The 17,963-nt window shown below is 47.9% G+C and overlaps 1 protein-coding gene across 1 annotated transcript in view; it reads left to right on the top strand.

Annotated features, from left to right (window-relative positions):
• Positions 1–17,963, top strand: part of TLL2 (tolloid like 2) — a 111,624-nt gene that overhangs the window by 48,194 nt on the left and 45,467 nt on the right. Inside the window, exon 3 of the mRNA XM_004580014.2 lies at positions 9,689–9,772. Coding sequence (XP_004580071.2) covers positions 9,689–9,772 — 84 coding nt within the window. The remainder of the gene's footprint in view (positions 1–9,688; positions 9,773–17,963) is intronic.

The following is a 17,963-nucleotide window of genomic DNA, read 5'->3' as shown; positions in this document are numbered from 1 at the left end:
AGGAGTTAAGGCAAGGCTGGGTATAAGAGAAATGGATCAGGGAGGCAAGAATAGGTGCAGTGCAGGGACCAGGGGAGAGTTGGAGGTTTGAGTCCAGGTGAGCACCAGGCACTCCTGGCTCAGGGCTAAGCAAGGCCCCAAGGTAACTCATCCAAACATCAGGGAACAGGCAAAATGCGGGTCCAAGCCTTCAGGACAGTGAGCATCCAACAGCAAACTGCACTCCTGCCTGCAGGCTCCAAGAAGAGGGAAACTCAGATTTGCACAGTTAAGAAACTCTGCCGTGACTCTGCTTGGGGGTGAAAGCAAATTCAAGGTGGAAGCCTTTGGGAGGCTTGGGTCTTGCAGAGCTGGCCAGCATCACTGCCTAGAGAAGGCACTGATAGGCCTGCTATGGTTTTCCCTGGTGAACTTTTCTCTCCTTGGACTTGCCAAGGTTTGGACTTGTTATGCTTTGTCTTTCCATAGCCAGAGTAGGAAAGTAGAAATAAAGACTAGGCTACAACTTTTCCATCTGCATAGACTCAACTGTGTTTCTTTCCCTTCAGAAAACGGTTTCCCTGGCAACCGTGCGTGTGTATGTATGTGTATGTGAGTGCATGTGTGCACCCTACGAAGTGCTGAGCACATGTTCCTAAGCAAACTGCATATTGCAATCTAGTTATTCTTTTAAAATCCCTTTATGTCCTGTTTATGAATGTAATATTTTGAACGAAATTTGGAAATTACAAAAGGTGTATATGAAAATAAAATTCATCCCAAATCACCAGCTGGAGATACTCACAATGATCCCTGGGGGCATTTCTTCCAGCGTTTTCCCCTGTATTTTTAAAGAAAGGTTGTAGTCATCCTGGGTCCTATTGGAATTGTACTAAGACCTATTTCCTAATACAATAAGCATTTTCCTATCTAATAAACTTTCTTCTGAAACATTTTAAAAGGTTATGTAACCTCCCATTATATTGTAACTTATTTTTACACCCCCCTTTGGGGGGTATGGCTGTTCCTGTCTTTATTATTTTTATTATTATAGAAAACGTTGAGATGAACACGCCATGTCTTCATTGTCACCTCCTTAGCACAGAGAGCTTGAAGTCCCATCGCCTGCTTGAAGGATGTTGATACAGAGTGTGACATTATCTTGTTGAGTGCTACCAATTTACAGTATTCCTGCACCAGAAGCATCTACAAACTCCCGTTGTATTATACCCTTGCCAATAGTAAATCATTTCATTAACAAAATCTGGCACTGGTCTTTCAACTCATTTTCATTTTCCCTTCTGTAGCATTTGAAATTTGGCACGGATATAAGTTATTTGGCATTCAGTGACTTAAGATTACATGCTGATTACTCTAGTGATTGCTTTGTTTGTTCCTAAATTAATCCTCTGAATTTCTTTGATTGATCTGAGAGACAAAGAGGGAGGGAGAGAGAGAGAGAGAGAGTGTGTGTGTGTGAGAGAGAGAGAGAGAGAGAGAGAGAGAGAGAGAGAAAGTTTTGTCTGCTTAGTACCCAAATGCCTGCAGCAGTAGGGCCTGGGCTGGGGACAAAAGCAGGGGCCTAGTCCGTGCATCCCTTGGATGTGGGTGGCAGGGACTCAGCTCCTGGAGCCATCACTTCTGCCTCCTGCATATCAGCAGGAAACTGAGGTCAGGATCCAGAGCCAGGGATTGAACACAGGCACTCCAAGGTGGGATGCAGGCGTGCCAACCCAGGCCAATGCACATCTGCTAAACTGACCTTTGAACGGGGCTTTGCCTTTTTATTTTTTCCTAACAAGTAGCTGGAGTCCCAGCTGAGTAGGTATGTATTGTGAGCGGTTTTCTGGCAGAGCTGTGTAGGCGTCTCATCGTAAGCCTTACCTGGAATGGGTGCTCAGATCACACCTGGATAGGTAGGAAGAGGAGTGAGGATTTACACATGTGGATTCTGAAGTCAAAATCCAAGCAGCCTCAGCATGCCAGCTCCTTCACTGACTAGCCGAAGGAACCAACAAGGCTGCTTTGTGAACTTTAGTTTTCTCTTACAAAATAAGATGAATATTCCTTATTCACAGGATTACCATGCATATCATGTGTGGCAGAAGGATCCAGCAAAGAAAGGTTGCTGCAGGCACGAGATTCACTCAGGCACATTTCAAGTGCCAACTCCTTATATAGAACACCCCCGCTGAACTGACTGGAGGAGTTGCTGTTGAACCCCAACACTGGGTCTTCTCCCCGGACAGAAGGGAGCCAGTCAGTGACCTGAGAGAAAGGAGATGCTAATGATAGACCCAGAGCAAGGAGCCAGGCGGCTGTTCCCAGGTGCCAGGGTTGGTCGGTAGGGCTCATGACCCTCCTGTGATTGCTGGGGATTTTCTGTCCTTTTAGGGATTCTGATGAAGGCAGAAGGGGCTTCTGTCAGTCCGGGGGCTTCATGAATGTGACAGTGCTTTTTCCTTTGAGACTAGAGTTCCTGGAAAAGAAACCCTGTGAGTTGAGACTGATCATTAAGGTGTTAGAACATATCAGAGAGGGCCTGGCGCAATAGCCTAGCAGCCAAAGTCCTTGCCTTAAACATTCCAGGATCCCATATGGGTGTTGGTTCTAACTCCAGCAGCTCTGCTTCCCATCCAGCTCCCTGCTTGTGTACTGGGAAAGCAGTAGAGGATGGCCCAAAGCCTTGGTATCCTGTACCTACATGGGAAACCCAGAAGAGGCTCCTGGCTCCTGGCTCCTGGCTTTGGATTGGTACAGCTCCAGCCACTGAGGCTACGTGGGTGGAAGATCTTTCTCTCTGTTTCTCCTCCTCTGTATATCTGCCTTTCCAATAAAAATAAACAAATCTTTATATATACAAAAAAGAACATATCGGAGAGACAAGTAATGTCTGCAGTTCAGTGATCAGAACCTTGGAAGGCATGGTGAGGGACCTGGTGGGTCCAGTGTACCACTTCCTCAATTCACTGAGTTCCTTTCAGCAGGTGGTTGGTTTGCCATCAGGAACAATTATGAAAGTGGAGGTGAGGAAGCATGAAGCTGAGAGTGGGAGATGGGGAGGCAGCCACAGTAGTCCTAGCATCTGCCCTGCATAGGGTTGATGTCATCCCCTCTGTGCCTGGGAGCAACCCTGCTCCAGCCACATGGAACTATGATTTTCTTTCCTCAGGACCATTTTCACTTACACTTTTTGTTTATTCGCTCGGTGTTACCCCTGTTAGAATACTCTCCCTAAAAGGATCTCCCCCTCTTGCCACTTCACTGGAACGTCACCCATTCAGGAGCTTCCCTGTGCTCTCACCCCTACTGCTCTTTCACAAAGCTATTTGAATTTCTTTGGTGTAGTTCATCCCTCCTTGTTGATCACTCAATTCCATCTGCTCCATTAGCACACAGGTAGCACAAAGGCAGACAATGTTGCGGGAACCCAACAGGTTCACCCAAAGCAGGTGCTCAGCCTGGTTCAATGGCTCAGTGACTAAATCCTTGCATCTGCCAGTATCCCCTATGGGCACAGGTTCATGTCCGGGCTGCTCCACTTCCCTTCTAGCTTCCTGACTGTGATCTGGGAAAGCAGTAGAGGATGACCCAAAGCCTTGGGACCCTGCACCCATGTTGGAGACCTGGAAAAAGCTCCTGGCTCCTGACTTTGAATCAGCTTAGCTCTGAGCACTGCAGCCACTTGTGGAGTGAGCTAGCAAATGGAAGGTCTTTCTGTCTCTCCTCTGTAAACATTCCTTTCCAATAAAAAGAAATAAATCTAAAAAAAGAAGAAACTTTTATAAAGATGTGTTTTTTTTCTGAAGGTGAGAATTATGAAACAGTGAGGGAGAGAGAGAGAGAGAGAGAGAGAGAGAGAGAGAGAGAGAGCGCTCTTCTGTCCACTGGTCCACTTCCCCAAATGGTTGCAACTGCAGTGGCTAAGTCAGACTGAAACACAGGGACCATCTCCTGCTGCTTTCCCAGGAGCATTAGCAGGGTGTGGCATCAAAACCAGAGCAGCCCGGGCTCAGACTAGCACTCCACTGAGATGAGAGTCTGGCATTGTTGGCAACAGCTTAGATCGCTGTACCCCAACATGGGCCCCCTCGACTAAGAGTGTGTGGATGAAAGTACTAATAAAAAAATGGATGTTAGGATCTAGTGCAGGAAATTTTTTGTCCCCTCCCCTGCTAGAAAAAAATAAAACAATGTTTAGGTGAGTTATCTTTGACAGGCCAAAACAGTAAATACGAGTATTACATGGTCAGTAAAACTTGAGAGCTAATTTTGCTCTGGCCAGGTGGTTCCCGTGTGTGATGGATGGGGGACTAAGCCACTGGCTGATCTAGAGAGAATCTCTGCCTCTCTGTCTAATGGCTCTGCATCTCCAGTGATGTCTTTAGTGATCCCCACCTGCTCTAAGTCTCAGTTACCCTGAATATAGCATGAAAATACACCCACTCAGTTGCATGGTTTGATGACCATACGAATAATTTCCAGATATACTGGAAATAGTCTGTAGGACAACAATTATTGTGTTTAGGAAAACCAAGAGCCAAGTCTTTGGACTTTAAAAAACAGAATGAGAGATGGAAGAAATAATTCATACAATGTATTGTCTATGAATTTTCGTCTTAGTGAATATTCATCCATAGCCCCATCATCTAAATGGGCAGTGTTGATCCCTGGCACCAGGAACTGCCTTCCTAAGTTTTGGAAGAACCCCATCTCTTTCTGCCTATATGTCCTTGGAGGTGTATCGTTAATATTTTATTAATTACGGTGGAGGGGCGTTGTGTGTACATCAGCATCTCCCATGATGCATATAATTAAGGTACTTTTTGTTGTTGTTGTTGTTGAGAGCGGAAGAAAATTGGCCTTTCCCAAAGAAAAGCAGCTTGCTTCCAAAGTTGCTAACAGATTGCTTCTTAATTGAACTTGGGAGGTGAATTATATGGTGAATTAGAAAAAAGAACAACTCTGAGTTTAGTGAATTGCTCCATAAAGGAAACTGTGGGATTGAATTGCAAATGCTGGATAGGAACATTTCAGCTGGGCCCCATGCCTCATGGGCTGCTGACCTCTGCTGTGTCTCGGGGAGAGCCTGAACAGGCCTGAGCCCTCTTTTCAAGGCCTGCAGGCCATTCTTTCCCAGAGACCAGCTGTAAGCCTGGGTTTCTTATGCAAAGGAGCCGTTTGAATAAACACCCCGTGACTAATGAAATCTACAAGGCCTGTGCACATCCTGTCACTGAAGAGGTAATTAAGCAAAGAACAAATATGAGGGTTTATCTGTGTGGCTGTTTTTTTCAAACATTTTTTTGTCCTGCAACTACACACTCAAGGACACATACCCCAAGTGCTGCTTACCTGCCCCCAGTCCCTGCATTTGATCTCTTTCTTCCTTCTTATGTAATGCCTAGAGTTACAGTTCCAGCCCTAGCCTCACCTGTCTTAGGGAATCCGCTGGCTGACATAGAAGTGAGGAATGCCTTTTCTTATTGTTGGAGGAATCTGTCCCCACGTCCTGCGTTCCTGGAGAACTTTGGAGAAGAGAGGCTGGGTGCAAGGTAGCAGCACCGGGTGAGTGGTTCTTACCAGCAGCCTCCGAGTAGCCTATCTCAACTTGGCTGCACCTTAGACTCACCTGGGGAGCTTTTGTTAACCCCACATGCTCAGGCTGTGCCCCAGACCAATTAGATCAGGACCTCTAGGGGTGTTCTATAAGCTTTCTCAGAAGATTCCAAATTGCATCCAGGGTCAAGAGCCATTGCTTAAGAACAGCTACCTCTGTCTCCCATTTGGAGCTGATAAAGGCAAATATTTTCAACATTCAGCTCAGTGAGACGCGATGGAGTTCACCTTGAAATGCTGCCTCGTTTGTCCATCATCTCCCCATCCATCCTGTGTTTTACTGAATCTGTGCTGTGGGTCGGAACTCTACAGAGGAGAAGGAATTTTAGTTCTAGAGGAGCTTTAGGGCGGCTTATCAGGGGAAGTGGTGTATATGTGGGAGCAGATTTGGGCAGGAGGAGAGGTAGGTGTGGCTGAGGAAGAAGGTGCATGAGTACCTTCTGTGCATGGGCACAGAAGTCCCAGCTCAGTGTGGCGGAGCAGAGGAGCAGCAGATGAGACAGGCTGCAGGTGGAGGAGGCTGGTGGGGTCATGTCGCTCCTGGAACAGTCAGTTGTGTAAGGAGTTGGGGTTCATCCCAGAGACAGGGGGAAGCAACAGAAGACTCCTCATCAGGGCAGAGACCAAAACACATGAACTCCACATGAGTCCCAGTTGTTCTGCCCATGGGCCTTCTGAGAAAGAGGAGCCTCCAGCTGTGGCTGATACGGACAGGAGAGGATCATTCTTAACTGCCCTGCCCAGCTTCGTCACCAACCCCAGGGTCCTCTCACAGATTTTGGGGATAATGTCCTTCTCCTTGGGAACAACCCAAGGAGCCAGGTTCTTTCCTTGCTTTCTTGGTTTTCTTTTCTGGGCCTGAGGGCTGGTGGGGGGAAGGAGCACAGATGTGGGATCTCGGGATCCACCTTCAGCCGTCATCATGCCTCCCCACTGTTGTATGTTGATGACAGGCAGGTCCATTCTGCACTTGGAGCCTGTTTTATCATCTGTAAAATGGGCATATTCACGGTCCTTGCATTGTTGGGATTTCACGAGAACAAAATTACAGAACTCCAAGCAAGAAAACTCTTGGCAGTGTCTTTATCACTGTCAGACTCATTGGCACCTGTTGTTTAACCCTCCATCTGCTGGAGGGCTCCTAGCTACCTCCACCTCCTGAGCTTTCACACCTGCTTTCACCCCACATGGCAGAGAGCCAAGAGAGGCTGATGTCCTCTTCTTTGCCATGCTACACTTGTGTGGAGTGACTCCGTCTCTCCAGGCATCAGCTCCCTCAATCAGCCTTTCCACTCACCTTGACCCAAAGCCCAATGCACCTGTTCTTAATCTTCTCCTTTTTGCTCCTCTATCCTTGCAGGCATCAAGTAGGTCTATGCTGGCCAGCTCTCCATGCTGAGCTTCTAACACTATCTGGAATCTCATCTCAAATCTCAGTTCAAGCATCCCCCTCCAGTCTAATCCACTATTAATCATTCCTGCCGTCAAAGCTGGTGTAGCTACCCAGCCTGTTCATGTTTTCCTACTCCTGTCCAAACCTCTCAGAATAAAAGCCCAAATCCCCTCTCTGCTGCTTCCATGCCCACCACTCTGTCTTCCTTGCTCATGCCATTGCAGTCATGTTCAGCACCCTAGTGCTAGGTACACTCCCACCTTGGGACCTTGGCTCCTGCCGTCCGTTCTGTTGGGTGTGCTCCTCCCAACATTCCTGGACTGCCCCCTGCACTTTCTCCCACCTTCTCCTCCCTCCTTGGGCAACGGCAGCCTCCCTCCCTACTGCCCCGTGCTCCTCTCACCGCATGTCATGTCTGCAGAGCATAGTTGACTCACATATTTAGCTGCCTGTTTGTCAGTCTCTCCCTTAGCCTCCATCAAGGCAGAGTTTCTTCAGGATCCCAAGCAGCAGCAACAGCATCTGGCACACAGCAGGTGCTGGATAAATATTTGTTGAATGAGCGAATGCCCAGACAAGCCATTTACCTCATGGGCTCCATGCAACTGCCTGTTTGGCAGGTCAAAGGTACCAACACCCAGGTTCCCATCCTGGAGGAGGCACCACCAGCTCCCCAGCCCCCAGCCATGTTTCTGTCCCCTTCCCCTTGCGCAGGGCATGTCCCTCTGCCCCAGTGTAATCTTGGAGCATCAGGATGTCCCTTTAGCCTGAAAGGAAATGCTATCGCAACTGGAACTGGAAGAATACCCGAGGGCCGGGAGCTGGCAGCCTCAGCTGCAGCAGCTGCAGGGAGTGTGTGAGTGGATTCTGAGTTGGCCAAAGGCAGCGGAACTAGCAGGATGTAGCCCGAGCCTCCCATCTCCTCCTCGAGTCAGTGGCCTTGCTCTCCAGGAGGCCCAGCAGCTGCAGCACCTGCCCATGTCAGAGTCACAAGAGGGACAGAGGTCAGGAACTGAGACATGAGGCTGCGAGGCTGTCTCCAGCAGTAGCCAGACTCAGGGGCTGGGTTCTCTGGTGGGGAGCCTGGTACTTGCTGTGTGTGGCTTTGCTAAGGAGCACTGGAAGCTTGCTTAGTTGCGGGTACAGGGAGGTCTTCTGGTTCCCCAGTAGGGGACCCTTTCCTGAGCTCTCAGCCATTCTTATGCGCCAGGCAACTCTGGACTCATTACTTTGTGACTTGGTTTTCTCCTCTATACAATGAGGTTCCATGCCATCTGCTACAATGTGTTCCAATCCATGTGGAAAATGATAGTGGAAATTGCTTAGGAAGCTGCAACTTTCTGAACAAGGACAAGTGGTGTGCTTGTTTTCACCAACAGATTGTCCTCTGGCTGCTTTCGTGTGTGTGTGTGTGTGTGTGTGTGTGAGAGAGAGAGAGAGAGAGAGAGAGAGAGAGAGAGAGAATGTGGTAGGTGTGGTAGGCTGTCGGGGACACAGATCTGCCCTGTTTTCCCAGTCTTACCTCCCATCCCATCTAATCCATCAGCTCCTCCCGTTAGCTCCACCTGTAGCCACACCCCAACTAGGACGTGCCCAGTAGGTCTACTGCCATGTCTGTTTCATGTTTGTTTCATGCTGCTGCTGGCTCTTACCTGGGCCACAGCCACTCACCAGTCACCTGGCTGCCATTTCTGCTCACCCATATCCTAGACCATCTAGGTTAAAGACAATTCAAAAACACACCACCTCTTGCTTGCTTTAAACTCTTAGCAGGGTTCCTGTGACAAAGAAAATCAAGTCAAAGGACATGATGTAGCTGGCAGAGGCCCTTTCACTGACTTTGCCCTCCACTGGTTACCCCTCCACATGGTAAGCTCCTTCCAAGTAAAGGCTTTCCCAGCCCTTCCTTACGCTGAGGGCTGCTCAGGCTGAAGCTTGGGTCTGTCCCACCTTTCAGATCTCAGGTCTCAAGCACTGTATCACACCAGGGGCTGTCCCAGTCACCCTCTACCACACAGTGCACTTGACCTTTTCTGGGGGTAATTTCTCGACTTGCAACTGTCTCCTTCATTCATTTTCTTTTCTTATCCACTGTTTATTGAGAATGTACATTTATTGAGGGCAGGTCTGTCTGGGCCACTGCTGGATCTACAGTGCCTAGAACTGTGGTCTCATAGGTACTTGCTGATTGGCCAGCTTTGTGGTTGAGACAGATGTCTGCATGGTTTACAGATGATTGCTAGGAAACATATACGAGCATACACACAAACTCATTCCAGCAGCTTCTAAGGGGTGACTCACCCCGAAGATGAACCCAGAATGCCAAAGCTCCAACAAGGTGGAGCTTGCCTGTTTGCTGTGGGTCTTTGCTGTGAAAGTGGGGGTAAGGATGCTGACCTTGGAGTTGTCTGCAAATTTTGCAAATTGGATTCTGAGTACCTTTGAGCAGATGGAGAACAGGAGTGCTTTTACCAGGCTATGAGTGGTGTGCATGGTTAAAAGGAGCAGGCTCTGCTTTGCCCTCGCCTCCAGAAGGGCACCTGCCATGTGGTCACTGTCTGGTAAACCCATGCTGAGCACATCCTTAAAGACCCACAGGGCTCTCAGCCACCCCACGGGGCCTGGCCTGGCTCCCTCAGGCCTTGATTCTGCCAGAGAAGGCTGGCACATTCTCACGTGTCCCCTCTGTTCCTCCAGGTGGGCTTGCCGAGCAACCATCATCGTCGGAGAGCTGGCCAAACAGCACAGCCACCAACAACAGCAGGGAGGATTCCAGAAAGGGTAATGTGAGCCTCTGCCAGGTCTTTGGATACTTTTTCTTAATAACATCAAATATACAGAATATGAAATCTACCATCTTAGTCTAAGTGTCCCACATAGCGGCATTAAGCCATTCACAGTTTCCTGGAAACATCACCATTATGTAGCTCTCAGATTTTCTCATCACTCCTCAGAGAGACCTTGTTCCCAAGAAATAGTCCCTCTGGCTCCCTGCTGACTGGCTTTGGGTGGCTCTCCTGAGCCCTTTGTGCTTCCAGCCTCAGCAGCTAAAATGGACTCGGCACTGATGTCCTTTAGTGGGGTGGAGTTGACCCGGCTGTCCCAGGGACCATGTGGCCTGCTGGTGAATTCTGCCCTTTGAGCACTTGACTCATGTATTGAAGACCCCGAATGCCTGAGAAGACGTGGGTCAAGGCTTTGGGACCTGGGTGTCTGGGGGAATGAGTGGGTGTAGGAAGCCAGGAAAGAAAACTGGAATCAGGGCTGTAGAGGTGGGATACAGATCTGAGGAGCCCTTCTCCTGGTGGGCTGCCAAGACAGGGTCAGAGAGCAGGGGAGGTGGCTGATGGGTTGTGAGTCATGGGGGCCTCTCCACCCCACTGGCTGTGAGCAAATGCTGTGTGGCTTGTCTGTGCACAAATGCCCAGTGAATGTAGTCTCCTGCTTAGGACGGAGTCTGCTGTACTTCTGTCTGCCTATAGCCTGCTGAAATCAGGGCTTGAGGTCAGCAGTGGCATTTCTTCTAGGCCAAGTTCACTGCAGCGCCCAAGGGATGTTTTTGAAATACCAGAATACTGTGTTTCAGGAGGGCTAGGTACAAATGGAATAAAAAACATTCTTCTCTTTAGTTCTTGTCTCTGCTTTCATGCTAGTCTGTGTTTTTACACATAGGTGTGTGTATACAGACAGTCCCTGGCACTGACATATGATTTGGAGACCTTCGGGTGGTGTGAAAGCATTGCGTATCCAGTAGAAAGCAGACTTTGAATTTAGAATTTTGAGCCTTCCCTAGGTAAGCCATGTACAGTATGGTCCCTTCTCTGCACGCTGGGCAGCAGCAGTGAACACTCTGTGATCTCTGTCAGCCCGCTGATCCTGGTGGGGTCAAGACCGATGCTGCAGTGTGCTCGTAGCTAGGCTAGGATGTGCTTGAAGTTGACTCTACTACCTGTATTTTCAATGTAGCAATATTTTCAACTCTGATGAGTCTTATTAAGACATAACTGCAACATGAGTTGAGGAGCATCTGCTCATAATTGTAGACAAAGGCTTAGAGGTGATGATGTACCATGAACTTTCCCCCTTAAAAAATTTTTTTTAATTTAATTTTTTTAAAGATTTTTTTTCCATTGGAAGGTCATATATACAGAGAGGAGAAGAGACAGAGAGGAAACCTTCCATCCATTGATTCACTCCCCAGGCAGCCTCAACAGCCAGAACTGAGCAGATCTGAAGCCAGGAGTCAGGAGCTTCTTCTGGGTCTCCCATGCGGGTGTAGGGTCCCAAGGCTTTGGGCCATCCTCGACTGCCTTCCCAGGCCACAAGCAGGGAGCTGGATGGGAAGCGGGGCTGCCAGGATTAGAACCGGCACCCATGCAGGATCACGGTGTGTGCAAGGTGAGGACTCTAGCTGCTAGGCTACTGTGCTGGGCCCGACTTTCCCCTTTTAAAATTTGGCTCCCCTTCTTTTCTTCCCCTTGCACTTCCCTAGGTGACGCATGCCCATAATTTGATATGCACCCCTCCTTGCACATACAAAACGTTTGCACTTAGATAGAAATACAAAGAAATCAACATACACATAAATATGAATACTGACTGCTGCAGGCCTTGTCATCATTGTTAAGAAATGGGATCGTATTCAATGCATATTTTATGCATCATGCTTTTCTCATCAATGCCTCTAGGAATCCCTCCGGAGCACTTGTTACGACTTTAATGTATTCTTTTGAATTGTTGTAAAATACTCCTGCAACTGATAAATCTTGATTTATTTGATCATTCCCATATCAATTGGCACTCTCTGAGTCTTTGCCATCATGAACAAGGCCACCTGAAACATTTCTAAACACACAGATCCTTATATGTGAAGGTACTTCAAAGATGTCAGAGAAAAAATAGAATTAAAATATAAGTTTATTTTGGTACAAAAAATTTGAAATCCATGCACATAAGTACTTAGTATGTTTTAAATAGATGTAATCAGGTTTCTAAATATGTAAGGCTTTATATCTTCATAGCAAGTTATCAGTATGCCTTTTCCCCATATCCTCATAGCTTTGTTATCAGTGTTTTTGATGAGACAGAGTTTTCATCGTCCAGTTTGCTCCCCAAACACCTTCAGTTGTCCCTGACTGGGGCTGAAGGCAGGAGTCAGGAACTCAACAGAGGTATCTCGTGTAGTCTCAGTGACTTGAGCCATCCCCTGGTCTGCCTCAGCAGGGAGTTGGAATCAGGTGGAAGGCAGAATCTTAAAAGTGAATCCAAACATCCAGCCCATCAGTGTTCTTAAGCAGGTAAACTATATCTTGTTTATGGTTCAGTTATATTTGCTGACTGCTGGTACCTTTGAGCACCTTGTTTTCTGTTGGCGATCCTTGTGGGTGTGTTGGTCTAGCTGCGTGTGTGGTGATGCCTGATGTGCATGTCTGGGCCTCACCTCTTTGGATCCTTTGGCCACTTTTCTGTCTGGCTGCTGATTCCACTTTTCTCAATTTGACTGCTTGTACAGAGCGGGCAATTTGGTAATCCTACATTTGTGTTTTAGTGGTACAACTTGTTTGCAGGGACTGTGCTCAAGGCCTCTCGTAAGTCCATTTTTCTGCCTCACCTCTGTTAGGGTATTTTGACTTGTGAATTTTCAGGCTCTTCAAACACTGGGTGAACTCAGAGCACTTGATTTGGTCACAGATGGCAAACACTTAGGCTGAGATGGAATGGGAAAAGCTGGCATGAAACGGGGGCAGGGAGAGTGTTGTCATCACGCCGTGGAGCTGTAGACGCCACACTTCATGTTTCTTGTTACATGAAACCACCCTCACCGTCCTTGAAGTAATGATTTGTTGTTTACTAGATTGGGCTCAGTGGGGGTGGTTTTGGGCTTCATGTTGGCTGGGATCTCTTGCTTGACAGCATTCATCTAGCAGCTGGGCTGGATGGTCCAAAACAGTTTTAGCCATAGCCTTGACGCCACATTTGTGCAGGTTTTCACCATTTATTGTCTACTCTGAGACTTTGTCACATGGTGGCCAGTTTCCCAGAGGGAGGAAGCAGATGTCCATTCAAAGCCTAGACTCAGAATTCCCCCTTTGACTAGTAGGAGCAAGCCCAAAGACCAGCCCAGGTCTGGGGAGAGACAGGTAGATTCCACGCTTTCCTGTGAGGTGTGAGATGAGCACACAGGAGGGAGGCATCTTGGTGGTGGACAGGTTTGAAGACTCTACCACTTTCCCCATTGTACCTTGTCTATAATAAGTGTTATTGGAGTTTTTGATAATTAGAAGCTCATTGAGTATAAGGTGACCTGACCACATAAACTTGGAGATCAAATCCCAAAATCAGCCACATGGGAGCTGTGACTTTGGATAAGTCATAGCTGACTCTTCCTGTGAAGTTTGGAGATAATTTGAAATAGTATTCATGTCAAGTGCACAGTCAGATATCTGGAACTTAAACATGTTCACTCCCACTGCAGCTCCAGCAAATATTATCCAACATTGCCAGTGCATGTGCCACCTCTGGGCTAGGACCCTGCAGCTGTCTGACCGCTTGCACACACACACACACACACAGTTATGCAGGACAAGAAGGGATAAGGCCGCTGTGGTTGATTAAAATTCTGTCTCCATTTGGGTTGCGCATGGCAATAAGTGCTGTCCTGAGGTTTTAAGGAGGACGATGATCACACTTGCTCTTTGATACTAACACTCCAAAGCTGGCCATAGCCACAGCCTGCAGCCCCTCAAATGGCACTGGCTTATTTTAACTGGACCACGAAGGTCATGGCTAAGCCATCTTTTTTCTCAGCGCAGCAACAGACAAGAAGGTCTGTAATCATCCAGGGCCACCCAAGGAGGAAGGAGGACCCCAGACAAGGCAAAAGCAAACTTTCCAGGAAATTTTAGCTTGGCTCTTCCCCTCCTGTCCCTTCAGGACAGTGGGGGTACCTCTGGCTTTTGTGTGAATTAAAGAAGACAAGTTGAGTCCATCTGGGACTCTCCTCTGTGGTCACAACCTCTCCACTGTCTCCCCCAGAATAAGAGGCCGCCCAGGCAGGAGAAAGAAGCAGAGGGAAGGGACTGGGCAGCAGCTGCAGGGGCATGTTTATCTGCCGGCATTATGTGGCTCCCCTCAGCCCTGACCAGGGGGATTTGTGCCTCCAGCTTCAGGGAGGGGTGAGTTGCAGACTGGCTTGCTCCACATGCCCCTGGCCACCAGCGTGGTTGGAGAAGCCTCCTCCCACAGAGATGGGAGCTGGCATGCACTGCAGGGCTGATAATGGGATTAATGAAACAAAGTGTGTCGCTGCTGCGTGTAGAGAGCTGTGACTGCCTTAACAGAGCCTGACTTTCAAAATCGGGTTCTTAAAAGGGAAAAGCCACCGGGAGCAGTCACCAAGGGCTAAAGAAGAGAGCAATGGGGTCTGGTATCTCTAAGAAAACAAGGGTCCCACAAACAAGCACCCCCAAGTCATCTCTCAGTGTCCAGATCTCCAAGTGGCATCGAGGTCAGCACATTGGGATGAAACCATGGAGGCTAATCTCCGGCTGCCATTGTGTCCTGCCCCAGGTCCCACAGCAGCCCTCCTCGTGGCCACAGCCGCTGGCCTGGAGCCCTTGCTCACTGCAGGTGTTTGTTGTTAATTACCTAGTCCAGTGCTCAGGCCACCAGTAAGCCACAGGAAGGGAGGCCAGAGTGGTAATGGTTTGTCTAAAGCCACACAAATAGCAAATGGTGATATTTGTCTTGACATGAAGTCCCCTTGCTCCCAAAACCCTGGATCTTAACCCCAGAACAGGGGCTTCCAAACCTCACTGAGCTTTGTAATTATCTGAGGGAGCTTTACACACTGCAGGCACCTGTTTTGGACTCCAGGGCAGGGGCACACACAAGAATTTCATTAAGCTTTTCTAGTTAAGTCCAACAGGCAGCCAGCATCATGCAGAATACGCTGTGTGCTACAGTCGCATCTTGTACAAAGCACCACTCTTTCGTGCTCAGGAGTGTTTCAGGCAGGGAGTGAATGTTCCCATCTCTCACCAACGGAGAGCTCTGCGGACGACTATGCTGGTGCCCTGGTTTGACTTCCAGAGTAGGGGTCACCACTTGCCTAATCTGAAAATTGCAGTTGTTTGCTTGAGGAGGCTGTGTCAGGTCTGGTTCTGTTTAGGACGCGGCTGTAAGCAGAGCATTGAAACAGCAGTGTCTGCTGTGCTCTTTCAGAGCAGTCCAGGGTCTGCTAACCAGTGCCAGTGATCGTCAGTGGGCTTCATTCCCCATTTCCCCCCTCCCCTAGCCCGCTGAAGCCTTTCAGATGCCCCTGAGCTTCTCTTCAAATGCAATAGTTTTGACCATGATAAATAATTACATCCTTCTCTTTGGGCTCTGACTCCAGATAGTAGTAATCCAAGAAAATCCAATAATGACACTTGCATTAAGATCCTTCTTCCAGGCTGAGCAGAACATCTGTTTAGACATATTTTTAATCGGCAAATGCTTCCTGTGTTGAGTCCTCGGCAAATTAAATTTCTCACTGGACCGAAGGGGAAGCTGTCATTCAATAACCCATCTCTGGAAATTACACCTCAGTGTCTTTCCAGGTGCACTTAAGATTTTCCCATGCTGACTCGGCTGCATAAAACCGAACCCCGGCAGTACTGCGCCACGTGTGTGCGGAGCCCAGCCGGCCTGAGCCCTGAGGGATAGCCGAGTGTCGCTCCCGTGAATGGAGAAGAATTTTTTGCCCGTGCTCCAAAGGAGAGTTGGCAGCAGAAGAAAATTAAGAGACTTGTTGAAAACCATATGGGAAATGAATAACAAACTTCCACATGCTCCATCGCTGCCTGCGATTACTTAAGACATGATGATTCTCAGGATGTAAACACGAAGGGCCGAAGCGTTGCCAGCATTACAGAGAGGTTTCCGCCACAGGATTGTTTGAACTATTGGGCAGTTTATTTTTAGAGTCATTCACCCCTATTCTCATTCATTCATTCAGTATCCAGAGTTGAGAAATGCTTGCCATGTGCTGGCATGGGCATGTAGCACAGTGTGGTGAACAACCAACCTTGGTTCCTGACCTCTTAGCACAACTCATGTTGGGGATGTTGGTGCCATGTGTTGCCCAGGATCGGAGCACAGATTCGAGGACTGGTAGAGGTCAGGCAGGTCATGTGGTGGGAGTAGTGGCGAAATGGATGAAATGGGCCGGATGGGACAGTGTGGAGGGGGAGAGAGAGGCCAGCAAACAAGAGGACACATGTTCCAGCTTCAGAGCAGGTGCTCTTCCACTCCCTGGAGTCGTGCCATGACGGAAGATGAGCCCACTATTGCCAGATCATTCCGGGTTTAAAGAAAAACTAGAAAATCAGGATCACTATGTGAAATCCCTTGATTTTTGGAAATTGGCTTCCAAAGTGAGATTTTTTAAAAAAACATGGTATGGGCCAAAAATGTCCAGGCCAAACAAAAACACATCTGTGGGCTGGGTTTATCCCAAGACTGCAAGTGTATGACTTCTGTTCTAGAAATTCTAGCAGCAAGACAATCAATTTCAGGTTTAAAATGATATTACATGCCATTTTTCTTAACCTGGAAGCATGACTGACTGAACTAATCAGGAACCTCTTCCACTGTTTTAGAAATGGATTTTTTTTTAAAGATTTATTATTATTGGAAAGCCGGATATACAGAGAGGAGGAGAGACAGAGAGGAAGATCTTCCATCCGATGTTTCACTCCCCAAGTGAGCCGCATCGGGCCAGTGCACACCGATCCGAAGCTGGGAACCTGGAACTTCTTCCGGGTCTCCCACGCGGGTGCAGGGTCCCAAAGCTTTGGGCCGTCCTCAACTGCTTTCCCAGGCCACAAGCAGGGAGCTGGATGGGAAGTGGAGCCGGATTAGAACCGGTGCCCATATGGGATCCCGGGGCTTTCAAGGCGAGGACTTTAGCCGCTAGGCCACGCCGCCGGGCCCTAGAAATGGATTTTTAATAAGATGATAATTTCTCCCCCTTCTCAAAGATATAGAGTTAAAGTTCGAAGGGACAGAGGTGAACTGGATGAGAATAAAGAGTGCAAACTCATGGAGCTGAGATACAGAGGGTGGCAAGACCATGCAGGTGCCATGGATGCTGGACTGGCACCTGAAGGGGTGGGGCAAGTGTTGTAATGCCCATGTGCAGCCCACACATGTGCACAAGATGTGCCCTGGTTCCATGTGAGACAGAAGCAGAGACAGACATGTTGCTGAAATGAACACCCCGCAGGGCTCAGAAGAGCAGCAGGAAATCTTACTTTTTTCCCCAGGCTCCCAGTGGGGGCAGAAATATTTTCTATGAGAAACTGAATTCCAAAGTTTGTCCCTCATGCAGGTATGAGTTCTTAGCATATCCTTTCTGCATATGAGAACACCAGACTTTAAAAAATATCACATAAAAATCGATCTGAACCCATAGGGTCCCAAGAGCTCTGGAAAATGCAAAGCAGGGTCATACCCCTGATTCAGGGCCTATGGGACTCTTGCAAGAAAGAAATAAGCTTGCCTAAAATTTAGCTTAAAAATAAAGCATTCAAGACACAACAACTTGATTTATGAGGGAGAATTAACAGGCACAATACATTGCAGAATTGGCACCCTGAGATGTAGAAATACTAAAACTGTCAGAAGAAAAATAATAATAAATAGAACTGCTTAAACCACCACCTGATCCCTCCCAGGGAGTGCATTAACAAGAAACTAGACTTAGGAGCAGAGCTGGAACTCAAACCCAAGCACTAAGATATGGGTTGCAGATATCCCAATCACTATACCAGACACCCATGCCATAATAAATATGTCATAATAAATATGATTAAAGAGTCAAGGAAGAGTTTTGGGGAAAAAACCCATAAAATCACAATATGCAAGAAAAAAAGGAAGGCATATTTGACAAAGCACCAAATAGGTCTTTAAGTGATGACTCTATTCATTG

The sequence above is a fragment of the Ochotona princeps genome, chromosome 13 (genome assembly GCF_030435755.1).
Source record: "Ochotona princeps isolate mOchPri1 chromosome 13, mOchPri1.hap1, whole genome shotgun sequence".
Lineage (NCBI taxonomy): Eukaryota > Metazoa > Chordata > Mammalia > Lagomorpha > Ochotonidae > Ochotona > Ochotona princeps.
This window is presented reverse-complemented; position numbering and strand designations above follow the sequence as displayed.